This window comes from Drosophila obscura, unplaced genomic scaffold, assembly GCF_018151105.1.
Source record: "Drosophila obscura isolate BZ-5 IFL unplaced genomic scaffold, ASM1815110v1 contig_24, whole genome shotgun sequence".
In the NCBI taxonomy this organism is placed as follows: domain Eukaryota; kingdom Metazoa; phylum Arthropoda; class Insecta; order Diptera; family Drosophilidae; genus Drosophila; species Drosophila obscura.
In genome coordinates this window covers 188,284-208,711 of record NW_024542811.1, presented here as the reverse complement: position 1 = coordinate 208,711, position 20,428 = coordinate 188,284, and the positions used below count along the sequence as shown (strand labels likewise).

The 20,428-nt window shown below is 38.8% G+C and overlaps 1 protein-coding gene across 2 annotated transcripts in view; it reads left to right on the top strand.

Moving 5' to 3' along the window:
• LOC111080790 (catenin delta-2) overlaps positions 1-17,427 on the top strand; it is a 38,065-nt gene extending 20,638 nt beyond the window's left edge. For both annotated transcript variants that reach the window (XM_041594235.1, XM_041594236.1), the window contains exons 3-4: positions 15,846-16,402; positions 16,461-17,427. In XM_041594235.1, the coding sequence (XP_041450169.1) occupies positions 15,846-16,402; positions 16,461-17,398 (1,495 nt within the window). In that variant the 3' untranslated portion in view covers positions 17,399-17,427. The remainder of the gene's footprint in view (positions 1-15,845; positions 16,403-16,460) is intronic.
• Positions 17,428-20,428: the final 3,001 nt, after the last annotated feature.

Sequence of the window (20,428 nt, the reverse complement as noted above, 5' to 3'; positions counted from 1 at the left end):
CACGTACGCGTACGGGTCCGACATATTTCGGCTCGTACTTGGATAATTCTGTGCAGTCGACACGCGTATGATGGGGTTTTGCCCACATAAATAAGTGCTCGATGCCGGTGCACCCATTGGATAAGGCATAGCGCCGCTCTGCATTGTCTCGTTTGGATTCGGCCCCATAGGCATCCAATCCGATTCGCCGCAGTCATTCCTGAATTGTCGCCTCCGGTACAGCTGGGAACTGCTTTTTTCCAACCTCCGCTGAGGACCGTAGAGCTCATAAGACCTCCTGTTTGGGGCGGTCCTGAATACGTCGATATGGGACGCATTCCTTCGAAAGCACTGGCATAGGTCGGCCTTCCCATAGTATCCGCTCTCCGCTGAGCCAATGCTTCTAAGTTATACATGGAACTCGTTCTTGGTGAAGAGACTTGATCAGTCCATCCCCCTCCGTTGGTATGCTCTGGTACTTGATGACGTTCTGGAACTGCGATGGGCACGTTAGGTGCGGCCTTTGCCGCCGCCGAGATCACGTCTATATTCGTATCCCTAACGTGAGACATTTCCCCTTCGCTTCCCTCGGTCTCAGGACCCGTACCAGGCGTCTTTTCAGGCGCGTATAAATCTCTTAGTCCACACGGGTTACTGCCTCCAGATTTCGACTGCTGACCATTAACTCCATCCATTTGTACTCGATGTGTTTTGCCGCGTGGTCTTAAGTTTGGTTATACACGAACCTCGTGTCGCTCGAATGTAAGAGATTAGCCTTTCTGTTCAACTCTATGAGGATATCTCACCTGCAATGTCGAATCTTCTCGTGACGCAGCTGACTGCGTCGCGCGCCGATCTTCTTTTAATCGGTCGCAATGATTCGACTTGCACTCCGCTAAAGCAGGTTAAAGTTTTTTAGAATATTGCCTCGCCGGGCAATGTCTCCAAATCTGGGCCGTACGTTTAATGAGTCTCTTGTAGTCGATCGTTCAGTTCAATGTTCAATGTTCTTTATTCACAGGTGTTTCGGGTGGATAATTATGAATATTTAAGTTTATAAATGATAATGAATTTTCTATACAGAGGAGCTAAAAAACTTGTACCGCTTTTTCATTTAACCTTAGCTGCTTTTTTCACGCCTTTTTCTTCCTTTCTTCTCTGCTCGTTTTCTGCCATTCGCCCTGCTTAACCTTTCGATCTTAACCCTTTTTACGCTATTCGCCCGGCTTAACCCTTTGTTCGGCTTATGTTGGTTTCGGTGCTGTTAGGCGCAAAGGTTTTTCGCGCTGCCATTTAGGTTCATGCCGTAACAGAAAACATGTCTATAAAAATACCAGAAAATACCAAAAACGTGAAATTTTGCTTATTTTCATAGGATTTAGGATGAAAGTTAATGAAATTATATGTCAATAAAGTAAATTAGTTACCTTTCAATAAATTTAGAAAAAAATATCCGGAAAAAATTATATGGAAATCGGTTTTTATTGACTTTTTATGATTTTTGGCCTGGTGGACCTTTTGGCGGAACTGCCCATATACAATGTATATTCTACATCTAACATGTAGATTGTACAAGTACCATTTAGATTCTACATCTCCTCCGCTAGGGGTTGCTCGCGCACTGAACGCGGCGAGTGTGCGAGCGAGAAGGAAAATGAGTAGCGTGGTCGTAGGCAGGAGTATGGGCAGGGGAAGCAACTGAAAATGAATTTCTTCATTCTGGCTATAATTATGATTTAATTAATTTAAGCGTATCTTTGAAATTGTGGCTGCCACAGATTTTCTTCCTTTGTGGTGTCGGAAGGGGGCGGGGCGATATTTTGAAATACACTTGTAGCAGTGTGATATCACATGAGTCTGGAAACAAAATTTGGTTCCTCTAGCTTTTATAGTCTCTGAGATCCAGGAGTCAAACAAGACGGACAGACGGACAGACAGACATGGCTCTATCGACTCGGTTATTGATGCTGATCAAGAATATATATACTTTATTGGGTCGGAAACGTTTCCTTCTCTGCGTTACACACATCCACTTTTACCACAAATCTAATATACCCCTTAACTCTTTTTTGATTACGGGTATAACAAAACAATAAATAGTTTTATTAAAATTCTTGTAAAAAATTTCTGCTGTAGAAAAACAATTTCAAAGCTTCAAATCTATTATAAAAAGTGGGTTGGTTCCTTGAGAAAAAACGGGTCGGGTAGTGTAATCGGTCGGAGTTACCAAATGAACACATATCTATCCACCCATAAATATTTTTTTCCATTGGTGTTTTCTATCAGCTAATTGCTTAGAAAGTTTTACGAGATTTTGTCAACCTTGGTAATTTTGGCGGGAGTTTTAGCATGGTTAATTTTCTATTTAAAGACAAAATGGAAAAAGTGAACTTCATGTGCTCATTAATCATTATTTTTTGGGGAAAGAAAAACACCTGAAACCAAGCACAAGCTTGATAAATACTATGGGTAAAAAAATGTCGTTTACTGTATTTCAATGTGCCGGTAACCGCAATATGCATCTACGCCACTGGCGAATATGCGATTTATGTCCTCACTACCCATGAAGTATATTTGTAAAAACTTATGTGCTTCGTTTGGCATTAGCAGCGATGAGACTACGTTGTGGTCCACTTGTCCTTTGATTTTTAATTTGTCGAATTGTATTGTTGACCGTTGTTGCTCCGAACGATGGAATTTGTAAGTATGAATTGAACTTGCACATGGACTTCTGAAAGCTGTTTGAAACTTGATCCGTGAAGATTTTTTCTCAATTTGAGGTAGTTGCACTATTCCTGATACGCAACACGTACCATTGACTCATGTTTATTCATGCAACACTCGGATTTTCGGTATCTTCTCCGATTTGTTCGACTGTTTTTTTGCTCTACTATTTCGCATGAATGTTGCATTATTTGTTCGACAGTGCAACTGGGCGCCCTTGCGCCCATACACGTATGTATAACGACGGTCATGGAAATAGTAGTGCCGAACCTCACCACTTTCGGGACTGTTTTTAAGGCACTTCAAGCATTCCAAATTGAACATAGGATCCCTTTTTGGAAAGCTTAAAGTGTAAGCACACATCTATTGCTTTCCATCTTCTTGTTTTACATGAGATTTTACCATAAATACGCAAAAAATTCCCATTTTCTCAAGTTAATAAAAATCTCGGGTAATTGTGAGCCACTTTTGTAAATTAAATAAAAATAATAGTTTTTTTTACAAAAAGGTTTATTTATATCTCTGAAAAGTAAAATATTTGTTAATCAATAGGAAAAAAATTACAAAATAATGATTATCAATCTGACATGCAATGCTTGCAAATCCAATAACCTTGTTACCTTGTTAAATGTCAAAACGCGAGTGGCTCACAATTCCCAGTAAAAAGTGGCTCACGATTCATCGAACCCCTATTTTTAAAAAATGGCCGAAAATAAACTACGCCATTCTTACTTCATGCAAAATCTTTGTTATTTCGAAAGCTTGATGTCACACGAATATTGTAAAAATACTTACCTGCGTGGATTCACAGAAATGTGTCACAGTAGTAGTAGACCTCACATGAAGTTAAAATCATACTTCGAGAGCATCGACTTTGTATTTGTTAACAGAGGAAAATAACGATGAAAGTGGAATTATTAGATGTTATTATTCAATAGGAAAAAAAAGCCGCTGGCTCACGATACCCCGTGGACCAAAATACCCCGACCTCTCCCAGTGTTTTTTAAGAAAATTGAAAAAAATCAAACCAATGTTACATGATCTACATATTTTTTGAGGTTTACTATTTAGTTTTCTATTAATTTGGTTTTCATTACGGCCTTACGCTGGCCTGGCATGAGTCAATAATGTTCTGCCAACGCTTCAATAGGATTTGGACTAATAATTTGCTCTGGTTCACGGATTCGCAGTTTTTATAATGCTTTCGACATTCCCTCATAAGATTTGGATGAGAAATCCACTTCCTAGGGAGCTCTTTTGGGTGTTTAAAGACATTTTTTAACGGTTGTGTTATTAGTTATAATTAGTAGTAAAAATGGTTGTTATGTATTCTCAATTATAACTACAGCTGTATTCATTGAAAAAGCAGTGCTTATGACCTGCACGTCTAAGATTGAAAAATACTATTAAAGGCACTAATTCGAGACAACATTTAGTTATAACAGCTTAATGTATTTATTTTAAAATAATTCAACATTTGTTTAATGATGGGTACTTATATATTTTAGCGAAAATGGATAATAACAAAACTAAAAGGATGCATTATGGTGTTCATTGAAATAGCACTGTTAACACAAAAATATAATAAAAACATAATTTTTGGCATTGGAAATCATCTTGGCAGAACATTTTAAGCGACTCTGAATTTCGTTATATGATTTTCCATCTTTCCTAAGCTTAACGATTTCTTCCCTTTCTCCCTTGAAGCAGTGAAATTAAATTTTTTCCATAATAATAGTGTATCGTCGTACAAATTAATTAAACTCATTTTTAACAAAATTAAAAAAAATTTCGGCACTTTTCGTGGAAGAAAATCAAAAACTGCTATTTCAGTGAACATCCGAAAAGTTGTGCACGCGTACAAAAATATCAAGACAACACATAATCAGAGCTAATCTAATCTCTATGTTCCATTTTACAAAAACGATGTGCAAGTGATCAACTAACAAAAAGGAATATGCACAAGAACCATTATAAAGTTTTGCTTCTGTCGCACTGCTTTTTCAATGAACACATATGTACATACACATTTTTGCTTAGTACTCTAACGCCAAACTACGAGGGGTGCTATTTATTCTAGTCGTAAGTTTGGAGTTTTATGAATAAAACATGCATGCATCATTTTGATGTACGACCACGTTGGATATCGATTAACGATAAATCAAAAATTCATCTCATCCAAAAATTTAAATTTAGTCATGAAAATGTCTTTGTCATGATTTTCTACCATATTTGAGGTGGATTTTTAAGCTAAGAATGCCTAGATCAGCTAAGTTCAACTTTTATTGATGAAGCACCAGGCATTGCCAATGTAAAAAACTGGTATTGCGAATTACACCGTGGAAGTCCTTCGTTGCAGGACGAATTTCGTGAAGGTGGTTTAAAATGAATTTTTGTGCCACAAAATATCGATGCTGTGCGCGAAATGATTAAGCAAGATCGTCATGTAAGATTGAGGTATCCTTAAGCATTAGTATGACGACCTTTAATAAGATTTTCCATGATCACCTCGTGGTAAAAAATATGTCTTAAGGCCTGTCTCCAGCACCGCGGAAAATTGCGGCAAGGAATTTGCTAGTTATTCCGTTAGGGTGTGGAACTTAGCTAAAACAGGGTTGATGAATAAGCTGTGTTTTGTAAACAGAGGCAACTGTAAAATTCTGCTAAAATTAAAAAAGGAAAAAAATGCACTCTGATGATGAAGTGATTGGGTTGGTGGCGGCATATATTGTTGCAAAACAAAAAAGAATAATTTTCATCTCTCTTTTTGGTTTTGCTGACAGTTTTTGCCTACATGTTGCACCATTCACTTCAGGAAGAATTGTAAAGTATATATTCCTGAGCTGGGTATCAGCTGTTCTCTCAGTCTACACACGGTCCCGATAGGCAACTATCGATATAAATCTGTGTATTCCGCTCGTGTTTTGCTGGATACACACTCCAGGAATACGTAAACGAAACATTCCTGTCACAGTTTTTTTTAAATGGAGTTTGACAGGAATTTTTCGATTCCGCAGTGCTGGATACTATGCTTTAGCGTGGAAACCCACAAAAATTTTAAAATCGAAAATTTTCCAAAAATAAGATTGTGGTTTTTATACCCGTACTCAAAAAAGAGTTATGGGGTATATTAGATTTGTGGTAAAAGTGGATGTGTGCAACGCAGAGAAGGAAACGTTTCCGACCCCATAAAGTATATATATTCTTGATCAGCATCAATAGCCGAGTCGATATAGCTATGTCCGTCTGTCCGTCCGTCTGTCCGTCCGTCCGTCTGTCCGTTTCGATGAGCGCCTGGATCTCAGAGACTATAAGAGCTGGAGAAACCAAATTTTGTTTCCAGACTCATGTGATATCACACTGCTACAAGTGTATTTCAAAATATCGCCCCGCCCCCTTCCGACACCACAAAGGAAGAAAATCTGTGACAGGCACAATTTTAAAGATACGATAAAACTAAAGACGCAGTATCATTCATTCTCTACGATACTGCGTTTTTAGTTTTATCGTATCTTTAAAATTGTGCCTGCCACAGATTTTCGTCTTTTGTGGGGGCGGAAGGGGGCGGGGCGAAATTTTGAAATACACTTGTAGCAGTGTGATGTCACATGAGTCTGGGAACCAAATTTGGTTGCCCTATCTCTTATTGTCTCTGAGATCTAGGCGCTCAACAAGACGGACAGACAGACAGACAGACAGACGGACAGACAGACATGGCTATATCGATTCGGCTATTGATGCTGATCAAGAATATATACACTTTATGGGGTCGGAAACGTTTCCTTCTCTGCGTTACACACATCCACTTTTACCACAAATCTAATATACCCCTTAACTCTTTTTTGAGTACGGGTATAAAAATTCTTGAAAAAAAGATTCTTAAAAAAAAAACTATTCTCATAATAATAATCTGATAATAATAATTTGATAATAATAATCTGATAATAATATAATAACGAGAAGAAACGTGTGAGTCGCTTCTGGGGACGCGACTCTACCCATATCCGTACTCAGTCAGTATATACATTTTATAAGGTCTGATATTTTAGAATTTAAAAAATTTTACATTTTAAATTTTTTTTGCTACATCTGTTATCTACATCTACATCTAAAATGTATATTCTACATCTAACATGTTGACTATACATCAACCCTTAAGATTCTACATCTCCTCCGCTAGAGGGCGCTCGCGTACATAATGAAGAAGTTAATTTTCAGTTGCTTCCCCCGCCTCCTCTAGCAAGAGACCCGCTACTCATTCTCTTTCTCGCTCGCACACTCTGCATACATATGGGCTAATCCTGCGTTACGGACGTTACATTCGTACGCCAATTTACTTGTTCAAATTGACACAGCTGTCGTTCACATTGGTATATTTTCATGAAATTTTTACGAAATGCAGTTATTTGCCCGTTCTTTTAAACTTACTTTAAAATAAAAGGTTTACTGTTTTTGAAAAAAAATTATGCTTGCTTAAAGTTCCGTTACGGACGTTACAAAAAATGGAAGTCGACTTTGAGGCTGCATGCATTTGCACATTTTTTAGCGAATTTTGCACAATAAACAAAAAAAGTTCACATACAACAAATTAAGTGGAATGTAAGACCATATTAATCCAGCAAAGAAAATAAGCATAAGTAGTCCCGTTGAAAAGAAATCGTAATTTTTGACTGTTACGGACGTTACGTTACGGACGTTACACTTTTTCCATAATGCAAATTGTGAAAATGGAAAATATTTATGTATTTACAAATCCTTTTAACCTTGAAATTATTAATTTATTACATACAAAAAACGTATAAGATATTTTATTACTATTATATTACATGTTTGGGGGGATCTTGGGGGATTACATGTTATTTAAACACACTTTTTTTGTTATTGGGAGGTTAAGTTTTTCGGATTCTCGGCAACCTAGACGAATTTGAAGCCCAGATTCATATTCAGCACGTAAAAATCCATTATAAACACCTACTTTCACCTCATAATATTAAAATACAATTTTTGAGCATTCCAAAGTCTCTCCATAGATTTAAATGAGCGATACCTTAAAAGACGCCAAATTAATGCACCTATACACAAAAAAATAGAGAACACAGGATATAATTTTTTTTTTGCTGAAATCACAAAGTGTTTGGACTTATCTTCTAGCTGTTTTAATTATCTTTTCAAAATAGCAAAGTGAAATCCGGAAGTCCGGAAGGTCCGAAAGGAACGTTGTGAGTCGCTTCTGTGGACGCGACTCTACTTTTATACCCGCACTTAGTCAGTATATAAATACGTACATAAGCTTATGTTTTATGTAAAATTTTAAAATATTTTATATTTTAAAGTTTTTTTTGCTACATCTGTCATTTACATCTAAAATGTAGATTATACATCTACAATGTTGATTATACATCTACAATGTCAATTTCCTACATCTACAATGTAGATTATACATCTCGTTCGTTCTCTTTCGTAGTGATCAGACGTGTTTTTGTTTTGCGCTCCGCATTTTCCTTTTGTTTAACTTAAACAGCCGGTGTTTTTTTATCTATAATTTAACTCTCTAACTAACTTACATTAAAATCATACTTTTACCGCGGGTGCATGCCTGATAATTGTGTAAAAACACAACTTATTTAATAAATTTTGTGCGTCGGTTAGTCGTTTGTTTGTGTTGTTGCTTTTCGTAAGTACGCCCTCTCATTAAATTTAGCCGCTCTTTGTCGTTGTTATTGCCTTCTATCACTCTCTCTATTACCTAACTCTCAATAACTGTTCTTTCGCTCTTGTAACTTTTTGTGCAGTAACGCTCTCACTTATAAGCTGTTGCTGCAACCACTCTCCTCTCTCTCTTTTTTTTTTTACTGATTTCGCTTTAAGCATTGCTCTAAGCATTTGCTCTGCACAGTGGTCTGATTGCTATTTATTTTGAACTTTTTTTCCCGAAGTAAAAAAAATAAAAGACAAATAGTGAATTTTCTGTCGTCTGTGCCAAAAAAACCTGCAAGAAGCAGATCACCCATGACCAGCCCAATATCCCCGGCTGGCTTTGCGAAAGCGTAGTGCACGAAAAATGTGTAGGGATCTCGGGCCGTGTAGGAGATGCCATTTCCCAAAATAACGGCCTGCTTTATAGTTGTGAGGAATGCCGTGCTGTGGAAAACGACATGCGTTCGTTCATGAGGCAGACGCGGAGTGGCTTCAAAGAGCTGATCGTAGGCTTTAAACAGCAATATGATCGGCTCTTGGCCATGAACACTCAGTTCAGCAGTTTACAGCTGCTGGCTGAGTCTCCGAGGCGCAAGAAGTCTACTCCGCGGGACTTGCAAGTACCGACTGCCTCATGTCCGCCGGCATCTGAAAAACTTACTCCGACCACTCCCTTAGTGCAGCAGTTGATTCCGTTTGCTACTCCAAGGGCAACGATCGCTGCTGGTGATGCAGATTCGGGAGCCGAATGCGTCACTTCGGAGAGTATGCAGTTAGAAATGTCTGTAGAGTCCGTATCCATCGAGTCCGCACCCTTAACTATCCCCTCAGTTTCGCTCCCACCAGCTAATAGATGTCCAGGACCACCGGATACTGCCATCACAGGTACTAGGCCTGTGGTGCCAAAACCACTGGTAGGAGTCCCGCCAAAGCGACAAGTTTTTGTCTCGCGGCTAGCCCCTGACCTCACATCCAATGATGTCACCGCTTTTATACAAAGCAAAATAAAAGCCGTCGGCTTAAAGGTGGAAAAATTTAACTTTTCTTACGCCAGGGAGATATCTTCCTTCAAGATAAGCGTCTCCCCAACTCAATTTGAAACCATTTGTTCCGCCAAGTTTTGGTCAGAGCAATTGGTGGTTAAAGAGTTTAAGGCTAAGAAAAAGAATAGGCCCCCCATTACTCTTCCTAGCATTCAGACCAGTGCTCCATCTTTACCCTCATCTTCCATCTCAACTTCTACCCATCCATAAAACTAACTTCCTTTCTTTTAGTTACCTACCAGAATGCTAGAGGCTTGCGTAGTAAGCTCAGCACTCTTTTCCTTGAGAGTCTCGCATTCTCATCCCACGTTATTGTGTTCACCAAAACCTGGTTAAAGCCGGACATCCTTAGTTCCGAAGTTTTGGCAGGTCAATACACAATATCTTAATATTGGAGCATCACCTGTCCGCTTTAAAAACTGTTTCTTCCTCGCTATCAGATAAAGACCATATGATAGTTCTTGGTGATTTTAATTTGCCAGGTGCTGTTTGGTCTTCGGTAAACGAGTCTAATAACCTTGTGCCCATGTCACGACATGACTATCGACGGCTTGCTAGACCTATCCCTGTCTCAAGTCAACCATGTGAAAAATTCCTTGGGTCGATTGCTTGATCTGTGCTTTGTCTCGGATCCGACCATAGCGTTGTTAACCCGAGCCCTTCCGCTCAGTATACCTGAAGACTCCTACCATCCTACATTCGAAGTGTCAGTCGATATTGGCCCTACTGTATTGGATCGAATGGGTAGGCTATCTGAACGTGTCCGCTGCTTTCGTAAAGCCGAGTTTACGAAGCTTAATAACCTTATTAGGGATTTTGATTGGTCCGCTCTGTACTTGTGCACTGACGTTATGAAAGGTACTCACATTTTTTACAATGTACTTGACATATTTTTTTATTCTTGTGTCCCACTTTCTTGTCCGGTTAGATCTGGAAAGCCTCCTTGGTTTACCAAAGAGTTATCCAGTCTAAAAAATTAAAAATCAAGACTTTATAAAAAATTTCGAGAAGTTGGTACTCCCTCCTCTCTTTCTTACTATGTAATAGCTCGGTCAAATTTCTCCGTTCTTAACGCTCAATGCTATAAAAACTACCTATCTCGATGCAGGATACGATTTTCACAGGACCCTAAACAGTTTTACAGCTTCGTAAATAGTAAGCGTAGAGCGTCCGTACATCCATCCTCGTTATCTTTTCTCAATATGTCAGCAAACAATGATCAGGCAATTGCCGATCTTTTTGCCAAATTTTTCCAAACAACCTATTCTCATGAAAGCTACTCTGGTCAGCCGTATCCATACAGTTTACCAAGGTCGAATGGCATCCCCTTGTTAAATGAAAGCTCACTGCTTCATGATCTTCGACTAGTTAAGCCGGTGTTTTCACCAGGTCCCGACGGAGTTCCCGGCTGTGTACTCAGGTACTGTGCCGACGCTCTGTGTGGACCCTTGCTTAAACTATTCACCCTATCCATTAACTCTTCATGCTTCCCCCCATCTGGAAGGAATCTTTTATTATTCCGCTCCATAAGAAAGGTAGCAAGTCTGATGCAAATAATTATAGAGGTATATCTAAGTTATCCGCTATTCCTAAAATGTTTGAAACAATTTTAACTCCGCTCTTGCAACATCTCTGCAAATCACTTATATCTCCGTCCCAGCACGGATTTAGAAGGCGACGATCAACAACCACAAATTTATTAGAGTTTACCTTTTACCTTTTATCATTAAAGGCTTTCAAGGTAACTTGCAGACGGATGTCATTTACACTGATTTTAGTAAAGCATTTGATTCTGTAAACCATTCCCGTTTAGCACAAAAACTTGACCTTTTAGGGTTTCCGCCTAATCTTTTGAGATGGATTTCTAGCTACCTTTGTTCTAGGTCTCAAAGAGTCCTCTTCAAAAACTCCTTCTCTTCACCTGCTAAGGTTACTTCTGGAGTACCACAGGGCAGCCATCTAGGCCCCCTACCATTCACACTCTTTATTAATGATCTGCCTTCAGTATTAACAAACTCTCGAGTACTCATGTATGCGGATGATGTTAAACTTTGTGTCCAGTATAAGGACATTTCATTTCACTCTCGCTTGCAATCCGATCTCAATAACTTTCAATCATGGTGTTGTGCAAATATGTTAACCTAAATGCCTCGAAACGCAAAGTAATGACATTTCATCGCTCCAGCCCCCTATTGGCTCCTTATAGCCTCTGCGGTGGTTCTCTTGAGAGAATTACCTTGGTTGATGATCTTGGTGTTAAATTAGACCCAAAGTTAAAGTTTTCTGAACACATTTCTACCATGGTAAATAAGGCCATGGGTGTGCTTGGGTTTATAAAGAGGTGGTCAAAGGAATTTGACGACCCCTATATAACGAAGACTCTCTATATCTCGCTTGTTCGTCCGATTTTAGAATACGGCTCTTGTGTATGGTGCCCCCAGTACAAAGTACACCAGGACCGTATAGAATCAGTCCAGAAAAACTTTTTACTTTTTGCTCTGCGTGGCCTTAACTGGGATGCAGGTGTGAGACTGCCATCTTATCCTCGTAGATTGCTTTTAATAAACCTTCCAACCTTAGTTAGTCGTAGAAAAATGCTTGGTGTGATTTTTATGCACAACCTGATCAAGGGTGATGTAGATAGCCCTGACTTGTTGAGCCGCATAAACTTTACGATTCCTATTAGATCTACTAGAAACTTCATTCCTCTTTTCCTTCCGCTTTGTAGATCGAATTATTCCTTGCACGAACCATTTAGGGTACTTTGCTCGGATTCCAATTCCCTCTACCACATAATATCAACTACTAATTCCCTTCCTCTTCTTAAATCACTAATACTAATATACCTTTCCCGTAATTAGTTATATTTTTTAGCTATCTTTGCATGTTTAGAGCTTAGAGTTGTGTTTAGCTCTAATTTTCCTCGAATTTTAGTCTAACACCTATCTTTCCTCCATGCTCGCGATCGGTTCGGTAACACGCGTCGCGCGTCATACGGCAGCGCCCCACAAATACAATATATATAAAAAAATTGGCACCTCCTTACTGCGGCTGCATTGGTGCAGTAGGAGGTAGGAATACACCTCTTTTACTGAAAATGTGCTGGTAGTGGCTTGATTACCATCAATAGCTGATAAAGTTTACCGATCAACACTGTGACTTCTCCCCAGACTCTTATTTACCAACAAAAAAATTATGTTTCAAACAGTTAACGCCGCAAGCCCCAAATCTATCAGAAAAAGTCGATTCGGTTCCCTGAGGAAAAATCGTGTCGGGTAGTGCTATCAGAGAAATTAAGATGAGTTTTTTGTTAGATGCTGTATATTTCAATGCCTGTAATATAGCGTAAGCTTCTGCAGAGAATATGGGCCATTGATCTTTAAGCCTTCCAGATGCAATAATGGAGTTTTCATTTGGCGCAATGGAAAATTATGTATAAGCATCCATTTGTGATCCATCGGTGTATAGGAAAATCTCGTTTCGAGATAGGGTGTTGTTCAAGGCTGCTTGGAAGGTGCTTTGAAACACCCGCTCTTAATAAAAGATCCGTGAAATAAGAGTTGGGATCGAAAGCCAGACAGGAACTTCTTTTGGTTGAACTAGCATGGGAGAGAATTTTATATTTAACTCTTAAACACGTTTAATACATTTCTGAATTTCTGAGAGCTTTTTCGGTGTACATTTTCTCTTGAGTGCGGCGTTAACTATTTGAAACATAATTTTTTTGTTGCTAAATAAGAGTCTGGGGAGAAGTCACAGTGTTGACCACTTATTATGGAAATAATTAAAAACTTCCAAAGGGAACATATTTTTGGCGAGGCACGCCTTAAAAATATTTAATTTGTTCAGGTAGCTATTTCACACAAATTTTAATCAGGAGACCTTTAATGTAAAAAAATTACAATTTCATTGTAAATAATATGCCAACTGCCAATTGGGAACAAAGCAAACGAACAAGGGTTGTACATTTGGTACCTGATCGCGATCCCAATTCCCAATTGGCAGTTGGGCCCGCCGCCTTCAAAAAGGTATTTTTTGTGCATTTTTTCCATTTTTTAGGTTTGGTTAACGAATTTTAGCTCCAAAGTCTCTCCATAGATTTTAATGAGCGATACCTTAATCGACGCCAAATTAACGCACCTATACACAAAAAAATAGGGACAGCACACATAGATATAATTTTTTTTCGACTTTTCCTGAGTTTTTAAAGTCAAAATTTCGTAAAAAGTACCCCACAAAAATCATCATTTTTGCATTTCAATGCTTTATATTTCCCAGACGGTAAGCTGTAATCACAAAGTGTTTGGGCTTAACTTCTAGCTGTTTTAATTATCTTTTCAAAATAGCAAAGTTCTTTACAACCAGACGTAAGATACTAAAGTTATGTGAAAAAAACTATCGCTACCTCTGAAAAAAGCTAAAAAAAAAATACCAGATTTAAAAAATTCTGCAAAAAAAAGTTCTGCCATAGAAAAAAAAAAATATCATCAAACCATTTCTAAGCCCCAAATCTTTAATAAAAAGTTGGTTTTGTTCCTTGAGGAAAAATCGTGTTGAGCGTGTAACCATATCAATCGAAGAGATATCTCTGAATCGGTTTAGGATGAGTGAGAGTTAGTAGTTTCAATGCGCTCGTCGTTTATTGTTTTCGGTGTTTTTTGCCTTGTACACTTTTTTTGTCCGCGCCTAATGGGTCAGCGATTTTAGTTGTTTTTGTGGTTGGTTTAGAGGAGTTCGATTTTTATACCCGTACTCAAAAAAGAGTTAAGGGGTATATTAGATTTGTGGTAAAAGTGGATGTGTGTAACGCAGAGAAGGAAACGTTTCCGACCCAATAAAGTATATATATTCTTGATCAGCATCAATAGCCGAGTCGATATAGCCATGTCTGTCTGTCCGTCTGTCTGTCTGTCTGTCTGTCTGTCTGTCTGTCTGTCTTTCTCGATGAGCGCCTAGATCTCAGAAACTATAAGAGCTAGGGCAACCAAATTTGGTTTCCAGACTCATGTGATATCCCACTGCTACAAGTGTATTTCAGAATTTCGCCCCGCCCCCTTCCGCCCCCACAAAGGACGAAAATCTGTGGCAGGCACAATTTTAAAGATACGATAAAACTAAAAACGCAGTATCGTAGAGAATGCCCATATCTACCAGACTGCTGAATCTGAATTAGATCGGATCATAATTATAGCCAGAATGACGAAATTAATTTTCAGTTGCTTCCCCTGCCCCCCCTCCCACAAACGACAACGAAACTCATTTTCCTTCTCGCTCGCACACTCTGCCGCGTTCAGTGCGCGAGCAACCCCTAGCGGAAAAGATGTAGAATATGAATAGTACATCTATAATCTACATGTTAGATGTAAAATATACATTGTAGATGTAGATGTAGATAACAGATGTAGCAAAAAAATGTAATATGTAAAATTTTTTTTTTTAATTCTAAATTCTGAAAATCATATGCTCAAAAATGTAAATACTGACTGAGTACGGGTATAAGTAGAGTCGCGTCTTTAGAAGCGACTCACACGTTCCTTCTCGTTGATAATAAGTAGTGTTGTTTTTCTTCTCAGTGATTGGTTTTGTTTTTTTTTATGTCATTTGAAGTTAATTTTGGGTTAGTTTTTTGGATTTCGTTGCCTGCTACGTCAGCATATGAGCGGGCGGTAGTTGAATTGGGAGATTGGTTTAATGAGTTGTAGATTTGCAGTGGCAGTCGCCACATCTTTTGCGTCTTTTAGTTGATTTATAGATATAAATTCCTTGCTTATTAGCTCGACCGCTCGGTGGATTGCAAAGCATGAATAGTAGCTTACAGGTTTTCTTTCGTTTTTTGAACCGAGTACTATAAACATCGGATTTGGTAGTTGTATCGCTGGAAGTCCATGCAAAGACACAATTAGCTTGTAAAAAGTTTTTAGTTTTTTATGATTTGGGGGATCAGCAAGTAGAGCGAACAGTTCTCCCCCAGTTTATTTTGCGTAGGACTGACACAATCAGATCACAACAAAAGCGAACCATTTAAGAAAATAGTTAAGGAAAACGATAAGAAGCTTTTGGTTTAGAAGAAAACCAAACCACGCGCTTGAAGTTCTTGATAAATCGAAGGTTTACTTATATTTATATACTTACATTTTTACATTCTTTTTTATACCGCCGGTGACCGTTATGTGAGCGCTCAGCGTTTGCACGATTTCGGGCGTCGAGTAGCATGCAGTCGTCGTGCAGGCGGGTTATCATACGTACATATGTACATAAGTGTGTATTATGTGTGCATATATTAAATGAAGAAATTAATTTTATCGTAATAACATCTCCCAACAATTAATTTTAATCTTATCCCAATTGGTTATATTATCTAATAAAATCTTTAAAATAACCTGTATATGGTTTTATTTGTAGAAACGCTTGTGGAGCTCTTCGAAACCTATCCTACGGTAGACAAAATGATGAAAACAAGCGTGGAATTAAAAATGCTAGCGGAATAGAAGCGTTAGTTCATCTGCTTTGTCGTTCTCAAGAGACAGAAGTAAAAGAATTGGTAACTGGAGTGTTATGGAATATGTCTTCCTGTGAAGATATCAAGCGGTCAATTATTGATGAATCACTAGCTGCTATAGTCTGCAACGTTATAAAACCTCATTCCGGATGGGATCCAATTTGTTGTGGTGACACTTGTTTTTCTACAGTATTTCGAAATGCATCGGGAGTGTTGCGAAATGTCAGTTCAGCTGGAGAGCATGCAAGAGGGTGTCTTCGCAATTGCGAGCATTTAGTGGAATGTCTTTTGTATGTAGTGCGAGCTGCAATAGAGAAAAACAATATTGGAAACAAAACAGTAGAAAATTGCGTATGTATACTGCGTAATCTTTCGTATAGATGTCAGGAAGTAGAAGATCCGAATTACGATAAGCATCCTTTCATAACGCAAGATAGGGTTATCCCATCTTCGTCAAAGGGTAAAACAAAATAAATCATTTTAAAATTTCCATTTTTTAATATATTTTTGATTTCTAGGCGAAAATTTAGGATGCTTTGGAACAAGTAAAAAAAAGAAGGAAGTATCTGCTACTGAAGCTCTTCAGGACTATAGCATATCCACAGAGTATTCTAAAAGTTCAGTAACTAATAGCCAGATGAATAAGGGCTATGAACAATTATGGCAACCTGAAGTTGTTCAGTATTACTTGTCATTATTGCAAAGTTGTTCTAATCCAGAAACACTTGAAGCTGCGGCAGGAGCAATTCAAAATTTATCTGCATGTTATTGGCAACCCAGCATTGATATTCGTGCCACGGTGCGTAAAGAAAAAGGTCTACCTATACTGGTAGAGCTCCTTCGGATGGAAGTTGATCGCGTAGTCTGTGCAGTTGCTACTGCCCTACGGAATCTAGCTATTGATCAACGAAATAAAGAACTAATTGGAAAATACGCTATGCGTGATCTAGTCCAAAAACTTCCATCTGGAAATGTGCAGCATGACCAAAACACATCGGATGATACAATAACAGCTGTATTGGCTACAATTAATGAGGTCATAAAAAAGAACCCAGAATTTTCTCGTTCACTTTTAGATGCAGGCGGTATAGACCGACTTATGAATATATCGAGACGAAAAGAAAAATATACTTCTTGTGTAATAAAGTTTGCTAGTCAAGTTTTGTATACGATGTGGCAACATCACGAACTCCGAGACGTCTACAAAAAAAACGGTTGGAAAGAGCAAGATTTCATTAGTAAAAATTTTACTGCACATAACACTCCGCCAAGCTCACCAAACAATGCCAATAACACACTTAACCGACCAATGGCATCTCAGGGACGTACGCGCTATGAAGACAGAACAATTCAGCGTGCAACTAGTGCTTCGTATAGGAATAATGACTCTAGTGGAGCCGTTATGTCAAATAATGAATCAGCCTTGCTTTCGGAAATGGTTAGAAAACAATTATAGAATGTATATTTGGTCGTTAATTATTTAAATAGTATTAGATACACGTGAAGTATTTAAATCTTAAATTATTCTTAAACAATACAGTGTTTCTTTTACATTAACATATAAGTTTTTATAGCATATGCCAATACATATTGTAAAGGATTATATTCATTATACATCTGGTACTCTAATCTGATTACATAATAAATACACTAAGATATATCCATGTACGTTGAGAGTATTTTTATTGCTACATAACTTTATCCTTGTAACACAGAGTAAGAAGGACCTCTGATCCAATATTATCGCCTTACCTATAATTCCATTAATCAGCATTAACAATTGATTGAATTTTTAAAGAGCTACTCAAATTTTTGATTCAATATCATGGTTGTTGATGAGAATTAGGTATTTTCATTTAATTTTTGGTTTCGATAAATAGAACATAAGAAAAATTATTTATTGACATAAAAACAATGTGTAATGTGTAATTTTTTCCAATATATATTTATTTTATCTAGAAGTACGTCCGACAGAAAAGTATTCCTCTACTTTCCCAGTGGTCCATTTAAGTATTTTTGGGTATGAATGGCAGGGTTGGGATGTCACGATGGCAGTTATTTTCAAAATCCTATTTTACTGCTTGCAGTATAGATTTGCCTTAGAATATTTTTGTATTAGTTTTGTAAAAAAAATTTAGTTTGTAATATTTTCGCGTGGAACTGGCGAGCCGCAGGTTGCCGACGAAAAAAACCATCAGGTTAGGTTAGGTTAAGGCGGTTGTTGGAGAGAGGTTGAAATCCCCCGCCCAGGTGGTCTGAGTAACGAGTCCAGTTTGTCCGCCTGAGGTTCCGGAATTGGATTGGACTCGGTATGGAGAAAGAGAAGACAGTTTCTATGTACCTGTGGTCCGAGTAGGAGTGTTCTTTAAGGACCCTCCAGGATACTATGTTATTCTGTATCGTGTGAGAGGCAAGTGTGAGGTCCAGGACCTTCTCGCGATTTTTAATAATAAAGGCGATGGCTTTCACCGTGCTTTGGTGCCACCCGGCTGGACCATAGCCTCTGCTCCAACCCCTTTTCCGACGACTTTAAATCCAGGTCATCGTTGGACAGGATGAAAGCAGCGCACCTCCTGTCTGTGGTGCAGTAACTCTGTCTGCCGAGGTTGACGGGGGTTCCTCGGTTCCTCGCATCGGTAGCTGCTAGAAGACGGCGGACCGACTGAGTCTCCTTCCCTGACTTCTTAGAACCTGGATTCCCAGGCGTTGATGAAGAAGGATTGGCTTTTCCCTCCGGTACTTTAGGAGGAGTACCGAGCTTCTTTGCGGTTGTTATACCCGTACTCAAAAAAAAGTTAAGGGGTATATTAGATTTGTGGTAAAAGTGGATGTGTGCAACGCAGAGAAGGAAACGTTTCCGACCCCATAAAGTATATATATTCTTGATCAGCATCAATAGCCGAGTCTATATAGCCATGTCCGTCTGTCCGTCTTGATGAGCGCCTGGATCTCAGAGACTATAAGAGCTAGAGAAACCAAATTTGATTTCCAGACTCATGTGATATCACACTGCTACAAGTGTATTTCAAAATTTCGCCCCGCCCCCTTCCGCCCACACAAAGGACGAAAATCTGTGGCAGGCACAGTTTTAAAGATACGATAAAACTAAAAACGCAGTATCGTAGAAAATGCCAATATCTACCAGATTGCCGAATCTGAATCAGATCGGATCATAATTATAGCCAGAATGAAGAAATTAATTTTCAGTTGCTTCCCCTCCCCCTCCCGCCGCCGACAACGCATCTCATTTTCCTTCTCGCTCGCACATTCTGCCGCGTTCAGTGCGCGAGCAACCCCTAGCGGAGGAGATGTAGAATCTAATTGGAACATGTAAAATCTACATGTTAGATGTATAATATACATTGTATATGTAGATGTAGATATCATATGTAGCAAAAAAATGTAAAATGTAAAATTTTTTTTTTTTCTAAAATTCTTAAAAATCATAAGCTCAAAAATGTATATACTGACTGAGTACGGGTATAAGTAGAGTCGCGTCCCCAGAAGCGACTCACACGTTCCTTCTCGTTTTTGTATGTTTAGAATTTGACATGTTTGGTCTCACGAGTAGGCGGGAAGGGGATAGGCACCCGAGGCATAGCTCGCTTTCCCCGGGAAGCCTAATTTAAACTGGAGGTCGGCAGGTATCCAGAGTTCGCATATACAGCACCGAGCTCCCCCTTGGCTACGCATCCATTAGCATATCCTGTTTCACCGTGGATTGTGGTAATTTCACTACGAGAGTTTTCTTCTCTCCGCCCGACTATAATTAGCCAGCATCCGTGGCAGAGACTTGACCGTACCAGGACCTGTTTCCAGCCGCCCCCACGAGGAGAGTATAGTCGCACTTCCACTGGTGTGTACAGTTACGGCGGGTGACGGGTCGCTCGTGATCCACCACCATCCTAGAAACCAGGAGCAAGGCCGCGGACTTGGACCAAGGAATGGACCAAGGGTCCAGTTATGGCGAGACAGCCCTTCATCCGTTAGTGCGAATGGCTGACGGCCAAATTAAACTGTTGAAGTACCTTAAAAACAGGTCGGTCAAAATAATTGTAGTGAATTTTTACATAAAAGACTACGGTCTAATAAAAATGTTTGAGAGTGATCTTTATATCTAATACTAGGGGGAAAGCCCCCTGCTCACTCGCTTCGCTCGTTCGCCAACCCCCAAGTTTTCTAAAGTTATTAATTTTTCTTTATTACAAATTTATTTTTTTGTTTTAAGTTTGTATCGTATTATTTATATCTAACATAATCTCGTATATGATGATCCCTAATTTAAAATGTTTGCATGAGGTAATCCTCGCTTTCGCCTTTCAACTTAATACATCCATCATTTTTTTTGAATACACGTGCTGTGATGTCATGACGATGCATTGAGCCTTGGCCTGTTAATTGTAAAGAAGTTTTCTGCTGCCACTTTGGATAACATGTGAACGTTATAAATAAACACAGTCGTCCGCACTCCCGCAAAAAAAAAACA